This window comes from Phalangium opilio, unplaced genomic scaffold, assembly GCF_054372755.1.
Source record: "Phalangium opilio isolate 3A_F unplaced genomic scaffold, DU_Popi_V2 ptg000070l_1, whole genome shotgun sequence".
Classification (NCBI taxonomy): Eukaryota; Metazoa; Arthropoda; class Arachnida; order Opiliones; family Phalangiidae; genus Phalangium; species Phalangium opilio.
The window spans coordinates 6807200-6827502 of NW_028324182.1; the positions used below are offsets into that span (position 1 = coordinate 6807200).

The 20303-nt window shown below is 36.2% G+C and overlaps 1 protein-coding gene across 3 annotated transcripts in view; it reads right to left on the reverse strand.

Annotated features, from left to right (window-relative positions):
* Window positions 1–20303, reverse strand: part of LOC149661321 (hemicentin-1-like) — a 113032-nt gene that overhangs the window by 34745 nt on the left and 57984 nt on the right. For all 3 annotated transcript variants that reach the window (XM_089842803.1, XM_089842801.1, XM_089842802.1), the window contains exons 2-3: window positions 4347–4682; window positions 3940–4269 (exon numbers count right to left, since the gene is read on the reverse strand). In XM_089842803.1, the coding sequence (XP_089698929.1) occupies window positions 3940–4269; window positions 4347–4682 (666 nt within the window). The remainder of the gene's footprint in view (window positions 1–3939; window positions 4270–4346; window positions 4683–20303) is intronic.

Genomic DNA, 20303 nt, shown 5'->3' on the forward strand with positions numbered 1-20303 from the left:
CTCATTTATAACAGAAGTAATTCAACTAGGAGTATGAAACTAAGCATTCATTTTCAAGCTCAACGGAAAGGGAATAGCAAGAGAACTGTCTGGACCTGAACCATGTACCCACTTCGCAAACAAAGACGGTATAAAGAGAGGGAATAGAAGGCTTGACAGGAGTGTTCTCGCGCTCAAGGTTTCCTCTTAGCTTCCGGTGTGCGCGTGAATCTTTCTCTGCCTCTTATTGGTTGAAATACGGTGAACCGGATATTAGCATGAAAATATAAGAAATAAATAAAGAAAGAAATGCGAGGGCTCCCAAGTTGGGAGTCCCAACATGCCTTGCTTAATCTGCTAGCTTCAACTCATCATTCTTTTTAACCCTCTTTGCTATAGACAATATTTAAAATTGGCGCGCGAGCTGCACTGAGAACTTAGCGTACTCTGTCGGGGAGGGGTGCAGTCAAAAAAAAAATGGAGCTAATGTAAAGTCTATGACAGTATATTAAACTTTGAGATTAATTATAAATTATACAAATTAGTTTAGGGGTTCGATTTCTTTTTTTGCGGTATTATTGCATATTAAATCATGGGTTTTCGCTACAGGTATTCAATTTTTAACATAATGATTTCAAATTTTATCAGTTTAACCTTCCATGGTTTAACGTGCCCAAAGAAAATATAGAACTATCGTGCCCGTGTTATCGCGATCTTGACGGTCTAAGCCTCGGTTGGGTTTATTTATTTACTTTTGTTGCTGATCCATCTGCCAAAACCTTTTTATACCCTCGCTGGGTACACAAGGGAACGCAACAAACAGTAGGCATTTACAATTTATTTCTTAAACCCTATCATAAGTTTAGATTTAATTTTTAAATTTAACACTCTTCTCGTACGTTTTGCTGGGGACCGACAATACCTTGACTGCACCCTAGCGGCTGCTCTGCATTGTGTGTGTCTGCACTGGAGCTGCTCTGAGCGCGCGCGATTCAATTTTAAATATCGTCTATAACCACTACTTAAATTTTCTCAGCAATGGCGTTGTTGTTTCGATAGATTTCAACCGACTTCCCTTGTCGCATTGTACCATTTTTTCCACCCCAAAAAGAGACGAATACTTCTTCGTTATTAACTCTTACAAATGAAACATGGTCACGACCCTTTAAAGAAAACAGCTATATTCGAATTACTTTAGGTAATGGCTGTGAATATATTTAAGTTAACCCTAATTTGCTCTGATGTTCTCGATGCGGAAATGGGAAAGGTTCGTCTTTTATTAAAAAGTAATAAGAGTTGAAAGGGAAGGGTGGTGAAACAGAAGGTGAACTTTACGAAGTTAACCTTGGGAAACATTTATGAGTTTTAGAAATCGTCGTTGAGCACTTCAGTGAACGTTGGTGAAAGGAAAGGAGCGAACCCCTTTTACCCTCGGAATAAAAATCCAATTATCGAGATTAGGAAAATTTTGGAAAGAGAATGTATATATAAAGCGAAGCCTCTTTTACTATATGTTACTATGTAAGTAGCGTCGAAAAGCTTCGGCGGCTAGTTCTAGTTTCTCAAAGCGAAAATGGTTCAATTAAAAACGATGTTCGCGGATTACACAAATCCCGGATGCATTAAGAGCGGAGCAAACTGAACACTGAACCCCGAATTTATTCTATCTATCGAGAGTAAAGAATCAGAAAGTAGAAATTGAAAGATTCTAAACTTGCCAGTGCTTTATATGCACCATGAGTCCTACCAGGTTAAGCCTAAAATTGGCCTTTCCGCACTTAAAATATTTATCTCCGATTCTATTTAGCATTAAACGCTTCCTATATATGATAAGTCAATAGATCAATTCTATGTAACTAAGAGGGGAAGACACGGGGGGAAAACTTTGCCTTCCATCTCGCTTTTGGCGCCTGCGCTGTAGTCTTTTTGTATCATGAGAATGAGCAGAGACGGATGGCAACGTATCAACCCCCTTGTATGTCCCGATACTGAGGGTTGCCTACCCCCTTTTTTCCGTCAAAAAGGTCTATGGGACATAAATTCATTGAGGCACATCTTGTACTACAATATCCAAGCTTGAGTTTCATATTCTTTGGATAACAGTTGTAAATTCTTGATAGCAAAGACTCTTATTGATTTTGTCTTATCGACACGAGGCTAGGGAATGTGCTCAAGCCAGCGGGACACGCTTTAGACTATTTACGCCTTTTCCGGAACCTTGTTAACCGATTCCCCATTTAGTAGAATCTGGACAAACGCGTGCTGCAACAAGCGTATACAAGGCTTATATAACTCGTGCCGCGTTAAGTTCGCCCCACTGCATTTGGTTTCCCCGGAAATCGGATACAATTAACGGTAATTAATAACGAGGAACCAGTGGTGGTTCCGTAGAAACGGTACACTACATTGTTGGGGGAAATAACTACGCTCGGGGAGGGATATGATTGTGTAAAACTGTTGGACAACGTGTACAGAGGTCTCCGGATTGATATTTGTCAATGGGGACCAATAAGCGATGAATATATATCAACTCCGTGATTGTTACTAGATGCGCTCCCCTACTTGGGTAACGGTAAATTTACTCTAAAGCTAAGATGCTAGGTGGATTAGCAAATTGAATTCAATGTGTTAATGAATTAGAGAACGCTCATTTTCAGCAATGACCCCTACAGTAACTTATGACGAGACATCACCAATAATAGTGAATGAAGACATCGCACTCGACTAGCTTAACTACCTCCACGTGTATTGTTTTAAAAATAATTCAACAATTTGATTATTCGACGCCAAAACCATTTATCGCCTTGTAATATATACAGAATATTTCTGCTTAATTAACTTCAGTCAAATTCCGATCATTAAGATCTCGTTAGTTTAACCTGTAACTGCAACATAACTACTTCTAATAATCCGCCTCCATTTAATATCACGTTTCCCAATTACTAGAATAAGGTCTTGGTTACATCTCGCTGCAAGCGTATAATTCGAATGGTCCTAACATTCGTTAAAAGTGACAAGAAACAGAGGTCACGTTGCTCAACTTCCGGGAGTCAAGTATCCTTTACTATGCCTTAACCGCAATGTAAATGTCCAGAAAACAAATTAACCTTAACTTACTCCTAGACTCCGCAACAAGTTAAAATTAAAAGTGACTTAAAACTTAATTGTATCGTAGTTGTACGTTAATTGCTTGGTTTTATAATTACAAACCTCATCTTAGAAAGAAACACTTCTAAAACGATCCGAGTGTTTCGCTTTAATTAGTCATTTCTTGTTTTTCAAGAGCTATAAGGTTTAGTTCTAATTGAGAGCTTTAACCCTTATGAAAGGAGAGTTCTAATTGAGAGCTTTAACCCTTATGAAAGGAGAGGATCATGAACCCTTTTCCAAACACATCACGGAACGATTCAGCGCCCTGAACTCTGCTCTTATATAAATAGGGATGGAAAGCTAGTCTCTGGCACAAACACTCCTCCATTCAATAACGTTGAGTGTTTTTCTAGCTGTCATCCGCCTTTAAGTATCATTAAAAACCCAATTAAGACATCGAAGAGTTGGTTGGGTTAGCGACCCAAGGGTTAAAACCTTACAGGCGGTCTTCCTCAGACTCCCCCCCCCTAACAGCTCGAGGCACAAAAAAACCTCTCGAAGATCTTTAATGAAATTACTTGGTGACCATTAACGAAATGAAAGTCTAAAACTTTCTACCAAGAAAAAAAAAAGAAAGCCATTATGAAGTTGATCATAAGATGATTCTTTTCTGAACTTCGATAACGCCCATTAAAAAAAACCTCTTCGCTAAGGAGTTCTCTATCCTAGTTTCTAGTTTGGCACACTTTCGTTTTTTTCACGACAAATTAATTAAAATGAAGTCTCTTGGTTTTAAAGTTTGGTTCGTGATGGCTTAAAGGGAGAATGAACCTTTTGTTCCTATTTAAAGGATGAAAAACTTTGACTTACCGTGTACATCGAATTTGATCCACGAGACGGTAGGTGTGTCGATGGCTTCGTTTTTGACCAAGCACTCTAATTTCCTATCGTTATCGAATCTCGTCAGGTTGAGGGAAATACTGGAGACAACATCGAAGGTCCCTGACTTGTCCGCCGTGTGAGTGTTGGTTAGGCCTCGGTCATCGGAACCTCGTTTGTTCCAGTAGATTTCGGGCAATGGCTTGCCGCCCGACGAATAACACTCGAACGTCAAGGTGACACCTTCGTAAAAGGGACCCACCGTAGTCGCGTTTTGAATATTTACGCCGTCTTTACGTATCGTCGGCGCGCCTGGTTGCGCTATACGTAAAAAGAGTAAACACTAATTAGTACCTAATTTGCGAAGTAACTGTTCCAAAGAAATATCGTGGACTTACCATTTACGACTAGATTGGCGTACGACAGTGAAGGACACTTTCCCTGGACGTAAGTGACATCGCACTTGTAGGTGCCTTCGTCTTCTAGGCGCAAAGGCGATATGATAAGGTGGGAATCGCCGACTCTGTCCAACTTGAAGGTGGCACGGTTCGGGTTGGCCAATTCTTGGAGCGGTTTCGCTACAGAGTCGCTGTACAAGTATAAACGTTTCCATTCGTTACTCGAGTTCTTCGTCCACGTGATGAAATAAACTTCCCCGCAGGAATCAACGTCAACGTCGCAAGGCAGTTTCGTAGAATAACCGACTAGACCCACTACAGACACCTCTTTGTTAGCTACAAGAAAAAGGAAACGGAGAAAACCTCGTAAATTTTTCTGTAAATATTTTTAGGCAAAACTACACAGATTAAAACAAGACATATAACATAACGGGTACAATTAAAACTAACGTATTAAAAATTAACATATTTAAATATTAAAAAAAATTATGAATTCCGAAACGTTTTCTCGCTCGTCAAGCCAGAAAACCCTAACTCAGAATTTTAATTGAATCTGACATTGTCGCCAAAAAGAAAAAGTACTTAAAGATAAATTTTTAATTTAAGTCTTATTCGAAATCCATTAGCGTAAAACAAGGAACTGCAAATTAAAATGAAATAAAATCAAAAAATATGACCAAATGCACCGTTCATTTTTACCAAATTGTAAATTAAAAATAGAATTAAAATGAATTAGAAATAAAGATTCAAACCCAGTCTAATTACCTTTCTAAAACAGCAGATTTAATTTGCGACTTATCAAAAACATGACCTTTTTAATTTAACTTTAAAAAGAAAAAAATCATTCTTTTAGCTTTTAAAAGGCAATATTAGTTCCCATTTCCAGTCTTATAGCTTTGTATAGAATGAAAGAGTTGGTTTTTGACGCACGTTCAACAAAAGTTGATCTTCCCCATTGAGAGTACTTTGATAATTAAGTTCAGTTTTCAATTAAATTTAAAATTTTCCAAGTAAAAAATTAAATAAATTGTAGGTATAATTTGTTATAATTAAAGCTGTCTTTCCAATTTTTAAAATAAGTATAAAGCATCTTTGAAACATTGCAAAAAAACTCTCCAATATCCTATGAAGTCGTAAAAAACCTCTTTAAGAGTTAAGAGAAAATACTAGCAACTGTCCAACCTCTTGCTTTAAGCGACTGAATTAAAGATGAACCCCTTCTGCAGATATAATCGTTGAATGTAATCACCCTTAATCTATTTAAGTAAGGAGACTCAGTGTGTATGTAGTTCAGCCCAATTCCCAAATTAAAAATCACATATGAAAGTAAAACTAATAAGAGTCTTCGCTTCATCGACGACTAGAGAAAGAGCTATTATATTATTGAGATATGAAAAAGGCGCGGTACGAAATACGTGCGAGAAAAAAAGTCTTATCTGTCCATAATAACACTATTAGCCCTGATTACGAACCAATCTTGTAAGTGTCGGCGAATAATTTTTTTTACCGAACTACGAAACGAAAGAGCAAAGGGGTTGAACCCCTAGGCCCGCCATCCCCCCTCGTTCTAGCCCCTAAAGTTAAAAAAGAAAGTGAAAATCCTAAATCTCAGGAGCATTGCCTGCACAAACTCTGATGTCGAAACCGATCTAAGATATAGAGGGGCTCCTTTGCCTTCATGGCTTAAAACTTTGCAGCTTTGCCTCGAGACAAAACCCCAGAGCAAAGTTTTGGGGGGAAAATATGCCCCCCCCCGCCCAACACACGTAGGTATATCAGAAGTTAAGTTAAGGGCCTGAATATCGTATCTCCTATAAAATTTATAAGGATGTAAATCGGTTAAATTGAGGTGTTAATTATTAAAATATGTTAAGGAATAAATAGGTGTAACTGTTTACGCTTACAGATGTTAAGATGGGAGATCTGAATTCGAGAAAACTGCAGGTGTAAGGGAAACTTACTTCAGATAATTAATGGAATTGGTCATTGATAAGTAAGTGAAATTGGTCTATTTAGTTAGGGTAATGATTAAAAATTTGTCCACGAACTTCGAGAAAATATCTCCCTTTTCAAAAAGGGATTTGAATGCAAAGACGTTAGAACTTGCTTCAAAGTTAATTGTCCACCAAAGTAATTCGTTTAAAGTCTTTGCTGTCCACATACCGTATGTTCCATCAGGTGGTCAAACACCAGACTCTATTTTACCTCCGAATTTTGAAAAGGATATATTCAAAAGTCAGGACTTCCAGTTTAAAAAGGTGTCATTTGAACAATAAGTAAAGCTTGAGTTGAAGGACTTCTTCATTATTTAAATGAGTTAAGATATTTTCCCAGTCAAAAGGAGTTTCGTGGGAGGTTTGGCGGGGCAGCCAGCAAGGTTGGGGTAATCTTGATGAGGCGATCACTTTTACTAGAACGAACTCGAGATCGTGGCTCGCCGCGAGGCTTAATGAAGTGTGCGCTACACACGCCAGCCATGAGAGAAGAAGTATATAACCTACCTAAACCATACATACATACATACATACACTTCCCGCGAGAGACAAGAATACATATATACACCCCTGTATCAAAAACTTTTCTGCTTTATTTCACTCCCTCTCGTCTCTCCTAGACTTCGTAGCTTTTTCTTTTCTTTTTTAACTTTCGCTTTGGGGGAGAAGGGCTCAATCCCCCCGGAGGCTTGCTGAACTGAACTCTTAATCTTCTAAAATAACACGCTTCAAATACGAGCTTCATACAGGTAAAAGGATTACCTCTCTCTCTCGCTCCCTATCTCATCTTTTTATTTTCAATTGGATTTAGATTTTTAGTAATTCTAAACATCTTTTTATCGACAAATCCCAGGCTAATATATTTCGGTCTTTTCTTTGATTGAACGTCCTTTATTTATTTAAAGGGTTAGAATCACACCAAATAACTTTACTTAAGTTATTTACCATTCCTCATAAACAAGCAACCAATATAAAAAGAAAATGGGAAGTTTTCGTGTCTGTATGCCTTTAAATGAAAGTTCAACCTTTTACTTATTTAAAGTCAATGACAGGAAATTCAAGTTAAAAGGATATAATATTGAAGGTTTTTATGTATTGGGGTATTTTTGGCTTTTTTAATTTATAAAATGTACTAAACTAATCATTTAATTACTCTATCGCTCCTGTAAATGCTGAAAAAATTAACTCCGCATAACTGCAACAACATTTTAGGAGAATTATCTAGCCTGATCGCCGGCGCAGTTTTAAATCCTTTAAATAAGTAAAAAAATGCGAATTTCAGTGACTGCCTGACTGGATGTATGCGAGAGCATATACTAAAAGCCATAAACTTGATTAAATTTTTGCCATACAACTTTGGATGCCCAAAATATTTTCTCCCATAGAAGTCGAGTGCTAAAAACTTACTCTCTCGCTAAAAAAAAAAAAAAAAAACAGAAAATAGGTTCAGGCGCTCCAACCGAGAGTTTAACCAGTAGAGTTTATATCTTTGAGTAACGTTAGTCTTAGGTTTAAACCTCCGTGGAGTGAGTATCCCCTCCTACTAAGGCGTCGTGAGTATCAACAATAACTTGGGAATGTTTTCAGCTAGCCTGACTTCTTGAAAGTCAAAAAAAAAAAAAAAAAAACACCATGGCAAGCTCTATAGTATATTTTTTTAGTTTTGACTTTTGAGCTAAGATTAGCCTACTTTGCAATTCAAATCGGAAACATATTTTTTACTTTTGTTTTACGATTGTTACAATAAAACTAGCCCTAAATATAACAGGGGAACATATTACGAAGTTTTCTTCTTCATTCTGTGACTTACAAAGAAAAAAGTAAACCTATTCAATAACTAAAATTAATAATGTTACTCCACTCAGTTTTAAATAAAACACTTTTTAAGTTTCTCTTAACGTTTTGAAGAATATATAACTTAAAGTTAAATCATCAAAATATTAGAATATAAAAGGCAAAATTCGTATAGTTCTTAGAATAACAACAAAAAAAGGCCATTTTGAAACCATCTTAGTAGATAAACCTAGAAGCGTTCGACCCCTTTTCGTCAACTACGAACTCTACATCATTGAAACGAAAATCCTCCAGGGAAATTCGAGGATGCACGATGTCAGAGCTGGGAGTTTCTGGTCCGTATACTCTTGCATAATCGTCTTTGGGGGCTAAGGGGTTTTCCCGGGCCACACCGGATCGAACCAGGCCACAACTCCAATGACGAATAAAAACGAAATGCGCGTGGTGGCACACACGAAACCGAAATAAATATATTTACAGAGATTTGGTCTTTATGTTACTTTACTTCCGAGTGGATTCTGACTTTCTTTAACGTTATCACGCAACGTGATAACAATTCTAAGGAAAAACACTAGGCTAGGGTCTCTCTCTCTCTGTTCCTTTTGCTTTGTTTTGTTTTAGCTTGTTGGCCTATTGGCCTTAATCCAAGTTATTCTCTTCGAAAATAAACCCTCAAGAGACTAAAATAAGGTATATTTTTGTACACAATATTTTATGTTTATTATATCATAAACCCGCGCTTCACTAATGGTAGTTGTACTAGATATAAATGGTTATATACGAAAGATAATATAAATATTACATATTCAAGTAAACAAAGGCAATAAACAGTATTTGCGGTTTAGTTATCTGGCTCCTCTGTTCCAAGATGGTTTCGGATTCAAGCTTTGATTACGGTTACCGCTTTAAAACCCAAATCTAAAGGCTTTTTTTACGTTTACAGATTTAAAAGGTGAACTTCAAAGTTTATAGTTAATATATAATACACAAGCACCTATGGTTAGTTAGTCTTAATATAAGTAGGGGCTGTTGTTTGTTGGTAGACGTTGCAAAGCTAGGAACGCGGTTCTTAATTGATGTCTAACAAGCGACTAGAGCACGCGCAAGCAACTCTCCTATAATATATAGCCCGTCTCAACAGTAATCAACATCATCATTCCAGTTAGCAAGCTTCATAACTCCCATAGATAAATACCACAACCGAAGGTAGGACGCGCAATTCACGGTGTTACCTACTCAGCCTGATACGAACCTTGCTATCTCCCGCGGTGCGTAAGAAACTCTTATTTGATCGTTCATTATCCTGAATCGCCTATTAGCTCGCAGTAAGAGACATTATATACGGCCAACTAGTCTATATTATCTATAACAACGCGGAGCGTGCCATGGAATATATAGAAAAGGCCTAGAGCTCTAAGGTTATGAATGGAAGGAAACCCGTCTTGCTCGGCTTTGGTCCAATTCGTTTTCTAATCATGGACAGATGCACGATAACTTTGGCGCCCAATCGCTCGGAGAGCACTGCCAGCTATTTACGGCCCGCCACGTGTATCTTTAATCCTCCGGTACATTGAAAGATTGTTGCCTCAGAATGTCCGCAACTCGCTGTAAGCTATTGCCGCGCGTAATTATCCTGGTTCCATATTTACGCTTTATACTATAGAGAAACAGCCCGTTTCATAACTTAACTTTATCAAGAAACGCTTCATCTTACTCATAGATATTAGATATCTATATAAATAAAACGAATTTCCACTCGAATAAGCTTCTTCGATGTAAATAAGGGGGAAAGACAAGGGGGTAAAACTTCGCCTACCACCTCTGTTGTCGGCGCCTGCGCTCTAGACGTTTTGAGTCTCGAGAGTACGCAGGCAGAGACGGCAATGGATCAACTCCATTGTTTGTCCTGATTCTGAGGGTTGTCTACCCCCTTTATTACATTGAAGAGGCTTATTGGGTTTTTATTCCTTTTAGGATTTTGTCAAAAGAAAAACTCGAAACTTCAAGGAGTCTTCACTGCGCGCAGTTTGAACAAAACTTCCCAGCCAAAGCTCTATTAAAACCCATTCAAACCTCGAAATTCCTTCAATTACTTTTTTTTTTGGAGCGAGATCCCGTATCATTTAACCTGTTTAAACAAACCATGCAACACACCTAAGAGGAATTCGTTTGAAGTGTTTACGCTTTCAACCAAAAGCCAAAGCTTGATACATTAAATTATTTCCCGTAAGCGTCTATACTCTAAGCTCCATACAATATAGCCATATTCGTAATATGCCCTGCAGGGGTTAACTGGGGAATGCGAGGTATTGTAGGTAAATGGGGTTTTGAACAACTGGACAGATAAGTTAGTGTATATGCCCGAAGCCAATCTACTAGCATCCGGTAATATTATATCCGATTAGCGAGTCTCGGAATGGACGGATGGTTGAGTTGGGATTCCGAACAATTCACGCGTCGTCAGCCCACGCTTTTGTCAAATTCCGCCTAAATTGACCCCATTTCGTTCCGAGTAATGATTGAGTCTACGTGACGCGTTATAGAAGGACAAGCACTTTAACGTTTTCCGATTTACACATATTCCTTTAATTGACACGTTTCTATACACTTTTCGATATGGAATTAAGAGCTTTAACGCGTTCGTATAATTGCTTCAATTGTCGCTAATTTTGCATATCACTCTATTGAGCCGTACCGAAAATTTTAATATCTTTGTTAAAGTTTACATATAATATTTATCGGTTCAAGACTAAAATAGAATTTACTAAAATTATATTTAAGTGAAAACGAAATAAGTTGCTAATTCTTCAAGATTTCTAATTAAAAATTTCAGTCATATTTTTAAAACCTTTCCCATAGACTCTGTAGAAACGTGTCACTATCAATTCATTCGTGAGAAGTTACAAAAAACTTTACAAAATGCTTCTTAACGTAGCTTTTTCAAAATCAAATATCATAAAATATTATCAATCTTTTTTCGAGCATGCATTTAATGTCAAAATTAAACTATCAATCTAAAAAATGTATTTCAAAAATATGAATGAATATCTTTACGGTTATCTTAATGGGTTAGATAATGCATAGATATAAAATATTTTACGGCAAGTTTATACTTAAAAATAAGCTATTTTATAGACATTTACGGATAGCGTGCTTCAGACAATAATAATCAGATTAAACCTTGAAATTCATCATTTTCTTCATCATATAATCTCCTCTCCCCATAGAGACTACAGATTAGGGAAAGCTAATAGATGACTGCATGAACGCAAAAATGACATTTTAAAAGTATAGCGGCGGGTGTCCAGTAGGCGTTATACTAAAAAAAATAACTGTATGTCATGCCAAGGATGGTTATTATCTAACACGCTGAAGCGAAAAACCCCTTTTTGTTTTATTATTAATCCTCTAAAATTACCGAACCGTTTAACGAAGTTAGGGCGGGTAATATTACGCGGTAAACATAATTTCCGCAGCGAATTATCGACGATCCCACTAGGGAAACTATGTATTGCTACAATGTCTTTTCCAACGTCTTCTCAGTCGAATATCATCCACCGTTAGACGATGTTTTATTTTTCAAAGCTTAGCAAAAACGAAACGACAAAAGTCGTCATACTCCCCCGAAGATTAAAGAAAGGGAATAAACAAGATCGACAAGCCATATAACTTGCTCACGGTACATTAAATTTAGGCAAATTTTTTAAGGCAACTTTAAGTTCTTGCAGATGTATATAATAATACTTCTCTACAGAACATTTGGAGCAAGGTTACTAAAACAAATAGCATACGCGATAATTATTTCCCTCATCCTTCCTCTATTAGCGTTTAACTATTTACCAAGGCACATGCGCTTGTGGATTTTTGTCCCACATCAAGACAATCAAGGTTTGTGGATTGTTTGCTGAGGATTTAGTTCCAAACAGTTATAGAATTTACCCTGCGCGGTGCGATACCCATCTGAAGTTGGAGAGCAGGAGAGCTAACAAAAAGGGTGATCCTGGGAAGAATCATGTTATTTAACTCAAGTATTAAGAGGATGCAGAGTGTCATCCTTCTTCTATTATCCCCTTCTGCTTCTTCCAAATTTGTCAAGTCGAATTTTTTCAACAATATCTTTTCCTAGGGTTTTGACTTTCCTTATGACCGCAAGTTTTTACGAAGGAAGTAAACTTGACATGGTACAGATGTTTTGCAGACCAAATCAAAAGGCCAAAGTCAAATTAGTTTGCAAGAAAGATCCATGGCACAACCCTGAGTCCCTGGACTATCCACGAATCTATTTCTGCCAACCAATTACTTCGAAGCAAGAAACCGTAACACCCTCGGGTTTTTCGATGGGTTTAATAAAGGGTTATTGGGGAAGTTCGCGTGAGCGGAGCCATTATAAGGAGATTATAGGAAAGGGGGGGGGAGAGAAAGGTACGGGACAAAAATACATAATAATATAAATGGTATAAAAGGATGACTCCTTAGTATAAGCTGACTTTCCGTGCTAGAGGATCATCTCCAGGGGAAAAAGTCGACTCCAAGTTTTTTTCCTCCCTCTCTCCCTCTTACGAGGGTTCTAAGCATAACCGTCGCGAGCTCGCACGCGTCCGTTATACCATGTCACGTTCGGGAAGTAATTTGTTACGTCCCTAGCTATTTTTTTCTTTTTTATTTTATTATTTTCTCTATTATTTTCCTTCCCTAGTGTCCTATTTGTTAGCGGAGGATATTCCTAGCACGCGCAATTGCGCGTGTTATTTTTTCCCGCCCTCGAATAAGCTTAGCGCGTGGAGTACAATGTGATTTTTAGGCTTAACAGGGGAAAATTCCATAGATATTTGAAATAACGTCGACAAACGTCTTACAAACAATCTACGTAACCCTTTCATTTCCTTCGAATTATGAAACTAATATTGCAAACATATGCTCCGTTTCAAAAACGTCTCTGCAATTTACTCGACAGTTTTGGAAAACTTTAATTTTACCAGGGATAGATTTAATTTTAGATGTAGGAATGGAGAACAGAGTAATCTGGGGGAGCGTCAAAGTCCAGGATTCTCTTCCACGCGACGGAGGGTTATGAAAGAAGAGGCGGGTCATAGCGACAGAGGTAAAATGGGATTACGTCAGCAACGTCATCAAAACGCAGTTTAAGTGAGCCAATAAGATAATTTAAAATTTTCGTTACGTGTTGGAGGGAGGGGCTCTATACTGGGCTATGAGTCGGCATAACTGAAGTAAATACTAACCGTTCTCCATTCCTACTTCTAAAATTAAATCTATCCCCGGTTTTACTATAGACTGTCCGAGTTCTCGTTAAGGGGTATATTATAATTTCAGTTTCTTTCTTATATCTATAGAGTACTTGAAAAGGGCTGGAAATAAGAGACGATCCGTTTATAAAAATTTAGGCTTAGGGAGAGACATAACCGAAAGAGGACTACAGCGAAGGAAAAATGGAAAAATTACGGAAATGAAATATTTTCAGAAGTGGGAATGCATGCACGCTGTCATATTTCGAAATGGGCGGGAACGTAAAAAGAGAATTTAATTAGTTGAGCTGTTATGAGGGGGGTTTCCAAGAAGGGGTGGGGGGACAATTTACGTGGGTTTTCTCCGGAAATTATTTTTCCTAACGGGGGTAAGCCCCTAGTCCAGGAAGGTATACGAAACGTTTGGCGACTTTGCTTGGGACACAGGGGACGAAAAAAAAGTCCTCGAAATTAGTTTCCTCGTCTTCTTCCATAACTTTTATTACCCCGGATTTTTCAAAAAACTAATTTACTAATAACAATGACGCTCTTTTCTGTTTTAATTTTTTTTTAACTGAAAAGTGAAATTGAAAACGAAACAAAAAATTGCCTTTTGACCAAGGCCGAAAAATTAATTATGAAACACACTAATGAAGTAATTATCGATATTATTTAAAAAACTACCCGTATATTAAAAAAAATATTAACATAATTTATAGTTGCTATTGGCATTGGTTTATGGACTGTTTTCGTAGCTATGTCCGCAATATTTTAAACTCTACTAAAATTTTGTCTTAAAGTATTTATTTAACTTAGTAATAAATTATTTAGCTATGTCACCACGATATAATCATTTCGTACGAGAATCTTAATGACAACAACAAATATTTATTAAAGGAACAATTTGACACGAAAGGCGTAAGGAAATCAGGAAAACCACGAACGACGAACAAACAAATAAATAAACAGAAATATAAATTCGTTGGAATATAGAATAAGGAATTAGATCGAGAGACGGCAGCTGATGTACAAGTTAAGAGTGAGACGCAAAAATGACGCGAGACTGGGAAAAGGCCTAGGCTACACTGTCCAAAGCGTGTCACGAGCAGCTGGTTAATTCCAAGCACTACAGCTTGTCATCCGAGAGAAGAATCAAGGAAACAACGAGACGCGGAGGACAAAAGTCTAACATTATCATTCCTATACCGTTCCTGATATCAGAGATACTCTAATAGACAAGAAAATATATAACCATGTAAAGTATTCTTCCCGTTTTATACGTAATCATATAACTTTCTTCAACTATACCAAGTCTCGTTCTTGCAAAGAGAAAATTATAAGAAGAACAGTAGAATGCAGGACTAATCATAAATGTCAATCATGACGCGCGTAGCTAGGGAAGATGACCTAACGTCCAATTTAATTTACGTATCTATTGGTAGCTAGTATCTGTGGAACAAGGGGAGATTATTATTAGAGGACTCGAGGGACTCGACTAAAACTCCACAGAGATTGTTTGGTCCCTCTCTAATACTCGATAACGTCTGTTAGAGGGCGCAGAGGGAGTCACGAAACGACCAGAGAATACGGAATATAATCCCGAACTGATATCTATAACTATACTTAACGGAGAACTTATAAGCAGCTGAAAGTTGTAACTCTTCGAATAATTCTTACCCACTTGACTTATATTACAGATACGAGTTTTATCACATGTTCTCTAAGAGTTTTGAGTCTTTGATACAAAAGTTCATTCAAGAAAGTTAAAGGTCTGTTAAAGCTCAGTGTCGATCACATGATATATCAGTGAGAAAAAAGGTATAAGATGGAGTGGTAATGATGGACAACCTGCGGCACTGAAACTCTCCCAGTGTACCTCGCGCACGCTCCTACCCTTTGGTAGACGACTGTTAAGTGCTGCCGCGTAGCGACCGAAACGCTGAGGATGGCGTTCCGTAGGTGGGAGTACAGAGGCAACGTTATAGGTATGAGGTTACCACTCCATCCCTCCCTCCTTCAAGCTTATATAGTGTTTTAAAATTAGAGTGATTAGCTAGCTCCTCGACCAAGACAGAGTTTTTAAAAATGAACTCTAGTTTCATGCATTGAAACGAAAAAAAGTCTCTTTTCGAATATTAAATTAAAATAGTTATTGATTTTCAATGTAACATACAAGGAACAAAGTTTTTGACCCTATTTCATGTAAAATAAAAATTATGTTTACTTTGCGCGAACACAATAAACTTGATTATTTAAAGTTTAAGTTATTGAATTCGCGTTAGTTCTGGTTTGAAAGCTTCCACTGTTTATTATTAAATCAATAGGTAAATGTAAGTTACTATGTTTGGTTCAGCACAACCGTAGAATTTTGTAGCAAACTAAACTATACGAAAGACTATGAAGTATAAAACGAATACCCAATTATTAAGTCACGTTAAGACTTGAGAAATTGCTTTATAAAGGACGACACTTAAGTAAATTAGAAAGTTTTTTAAGAAATTCCACGAAGTTTTAAATTTTTAAAGCGCACTATTATGGCACGCCATTCAGGACACAATTATTGAAAATTTATTTTCTATAGAAGTATGAACTCTTTCTTTAAGTTTAAAATACGCTTTCTTTAAGCTTGATATTAATTTACAATAACGTCAAAGCTATTTCATTAAGGTTAATAACCACTTTTCCTAAGCCTAAAACTCTTTCCTAAAGTAAGAAAATGACTTTCTATAAGGATGAAATTTATCTGTAAGATGTTTAAAACTATCCTATAAGTTAAAAGTATGTTTTTATACGGTTAATTTTACCGTTATTAAGGTTGAAATTGACTCTTCTATAAGCTTGAAATATTTTCTTTCTCTTTGTTTGAAAAATTTCCTTCTCTAAGCTAGAAAACTTCTTTCACTAAGCTTGAAAACTTCTTTCTCCAAGCTTGAAAATTTCTTTCTCCAAGCTTGAAAATTTCTTTCTCCAAGCTTGAAAATTTCTTTCTCCAAGCTTGAAAATTTCTTTCTCTAAGCTTGAAAACTTCTTTCTCCAAGCTTGAAAATTTCTTTCTCCAAGCTTGAAAATTTCTTTCTCCAAGCTTGAAAATTTCTTTCTCCAAGCTTGAAAATTTTTTTCTCCAAGCTTGAAAATTTCTTTCTCCAAGCTTGAAAATTTCTTTCTCCAAGCTTGAAAATTTCTTTCTCCAAGCTTGAAAATTTCTTTCTCTAAGCTTGAAAAGTTTCCTTCCCTAAGCTTGAAAAATTCTATCAAACGATTCTCAAATTTTAAAAACCACAATCCACAAGCAGGAAAATAAGCCTTGCTGTAATGTTAACGCACATCAGATTCTCTGCGCGTTATAGCCCCTTTTTAAAAGTTTGGGGAAAAATAGTCCAGAGTTAGACCACCTTGTTGCCTTCAGACGGAACACCCGGTGTGTGGTTCCAGTTCCAAGGACGTTAGATTTGACTTCAAATAAAAGGAGTTTGGTGGACTGCAAAATTTGAAGCCCTATCTATAAGGTCTTTGCGTACACATACCGCCCGGATGTTCCGTATCAACTCTAATTCAAGTAGATGATTTTTCGCCCCCCCCCCCTATTTAAAAGGGTCTATTGGAAATTTTAAAAATTCCAAGGTGCGTGAGCATAGACGAGTGAGCGAAGAATTAATGCATATCATCTCTACTTCCCCCACCCCCGGCAACATTTTTTCGAATACAACTTCTTAAAGGGAGGGTGAATAGTAAAATGAAGTAGTTTTTTTAATCGATTCGTCTACTAATCATAAGGCCAATCTGCATAGTGAAACAACGAGGAAATATCTCGGAATAATTTTAAAATTCAAATTAGTTTGAAAATTGTAAATTTGCACCTCCGACCAACCGCGTAACGCTCTACCTTTTTGTTAACAAAATTCTCAGTGGCACAAGATATAGAGTGACTATATATCTCGCGCTAGTATTGTCACATGGCTCTCAATTTTTATCAAATCTCGCTAAATTTTATTCCATATAGAGCGTCTCGTACATTTTGTTAACAAGAAGGCAGGGCTTTACGCTTATGGTCGTATGTGCTGATTTGAAATAATTTTGAAAACATTTGGATATATTTTCTGGATGTTATACTAGGAAGATTTCTGTTATAATTTGCAGACGAATCGATAAAAAAATCACTTAAGTTTTTTCCCCCTCCCTTTAATTGGTCATTCTTTAACGCATTCTATGATAGAGCATTTAAATATTAAGTTTAATCCATTTTTTACAGTCAAAGGTGGATTGTGCTCACCTTTTGAGCTTGGTGAGACTGGTTCAGTTATTTTAATAATTTAGTTTAATTTCAATTGACAATAACAATTTAAAATTTGCTACTACTGCTACCAGAAGTCCATTACTTAATTCCATATGGTACTAGGTAATGGACTTTTGCTGCTACCTTGAAGAAATACGACTCTTATATTATTTTTCAGTTTAAAGGCTAACTGCCTTCTTTTAATACTTTTATACTATTTCCCCAATAACTGATTATGATAGAGGTACCCAACAGAATTCACTCCACTTACCGTTCAATCTAAGATTCAATCCTTCCTAATGCAAATTAGTCGTTTTTAAATTCCATTTTACATTCATTATCGTAACAAGTAAGGAAAGATCAATTTTATGGATTTTTTCAGCTTATTCTAGAGGGCCGGTAGGCCCTTGTAGATATGACTTGATACCGTTTTATAACGTTAAAGTAATATTCACCCGCTTTTGCTAATTTCCTATGGAGATTAACATGGGTTTTTCGTGATTTTTCCCCACCGCTAACTTAAAAACTACAGCGAAGTTACTTTTCGGAATTATCTTAAATTAACAATTAAGTATTCAAGGTGTGGTAACAGTCAGTTTGATCAAAACAATTAAGTCTAAGTATGTTAATTTTAGTTAATTACAGAAGTACGGCTTTGACCATCGTGATTGGACATAATAATTAGCTAGATCTCTTGGAAAACTTAAATCGATCTAGTCCCTCTAAATTAATTGAAAAAATTACATATCTACGCTTTTTCAATAACAATTAATTTCATGATAAAATGTTTTCGGAAAATGTAATTGTTCTTGAAAAAGCGTAGATATGTAATTTTTTCAATTAATTTAGAGGGACTAGATCGATTAACAGTAAAATCAGTTGATTGAATTAAATATTGATTAAGGATTGAGTGGATAAAAATAACTAGAAAAAAATTTCAATATCTGAACTTCAGTCAATTGATAAACCTCACACATATCGTTTGTTTTTTCGGCCTTGGTCCAAACCAAGACGTTTTTATATAATATCTGTCACTTCAGTCTTAATGTAATTAAATTTTGAATAATTATGTTTTCTTTACCGTCATACATTTGCACTCTAAAATATAATGGTGCATTCAAACACCATATATGTTGTTTTTTCCAGTGCCAAAAAAGACATCATTTAGGGTGTACTTTAACCCCATTTCTATGATCAGTTCACGCCATTTACTAATATTATTTGGAAGTATTAAGGGAATATTAGGCATTTAAACACCATTTACAGTGGCTTTTAACATTTTTTTTTGACAATCTGTTGAACTTCTAATATTACTTAGTTTAATGGTTTTAAAAGTAGGGAAAAAGCACGCTACCTATGTCACATTATTAAACCAAGTGAAGTGAAATAATTGTTAAATATTTATTATAACCACTACACCACAGACACGTGGTAAGTCTAAGTTTTCCAAGAGATCTAGCTAATTATTATGTCCAATCACGATGGTCAAAGCCGTACTTCTGTAATTAACTAAAATTAACATACTTAGACTTAATTGTTTTGATCAAACTGACTGTTACCACACCTTGAATACTTAATTGTTAATTTAAGATAATTCCGAAAAGTAACTTCGCTGTAGTTTTTAAGTTAGCGGTGGGGAAAAATCACGAAAAACCCATGTTAATCTCCATAGGAAATTAGCAAAAGCGGGTGAATATTACTTTAACGTTATAAAACGGTATCAAGTCATATCTACAAGGGCCTACCGGCCCTCTAGAATAAGCTGAAAAAATCCATAAAATTGATCTTTCCTTACTTGTTACGATAATGAATGTAAAATGGAATTTAAAAACGACTAATTTGCATTAGGAAGGATTGAATCTTAGATTGAACGGTAAGTGGAGTGAATTCTGTTGGGTACCTCTATCATAATCAGTTATTGGGGAAATAGTATAAAAGTATTAAAAGAAGGCAGTTAGCCTTTAAACTGAAAAATAATATAAGAGTCGTATTTCTTCAAGGTAGCAGCAAAAGTCCATTACCTAGTACCATATGGAATTAAGTAATGGACTTCTGGTAGCAGTAGTAGCAAATTTTAAATTGTTATTGTCAATTGAAATTAAACTAAATTATTAAAATAACTGAACCAGTCTCACCAAGCTCAAAAGGTGAGCACAATCCACCTTTGACTGTAAAAAAGGGATTAAACTTAATATTTAAATGCTCTATCATAGAATGCGTTAAAGAATGACCAATTAAAGGGAGGGTGGAAAAAACTTAAGTGATTTTTTATCGATTCGTCTGCAAATTATAACAGAAATCTTCCTAGTATAACATCCAGAAAATATATCCAAATGTTTTTAAAATTATTTCAAATCAGCACATCCGACCATAAGCGTAAAGCCCTGCCTTCTTGTTAACAAAATGTACGAGACGCTCTATATGGAATAAAATTTAGCGAGATTTGATAAAAATTGAGAGCCATGTGACAATACTAGCGCGAGATATATAGTCACTCTATATCTTGTGCCACTGAGAATTTTGTTAACAAAAAGGTAGGTACGCGGTTGGTCGGAGGTGCAAATTTACAATTTTCAAACTAATTTGAATTTTAAAATTATTCCGAGATATTTCCTCGTTGTTTCACTATGCAGATTGGCCTTATGATTAGTAG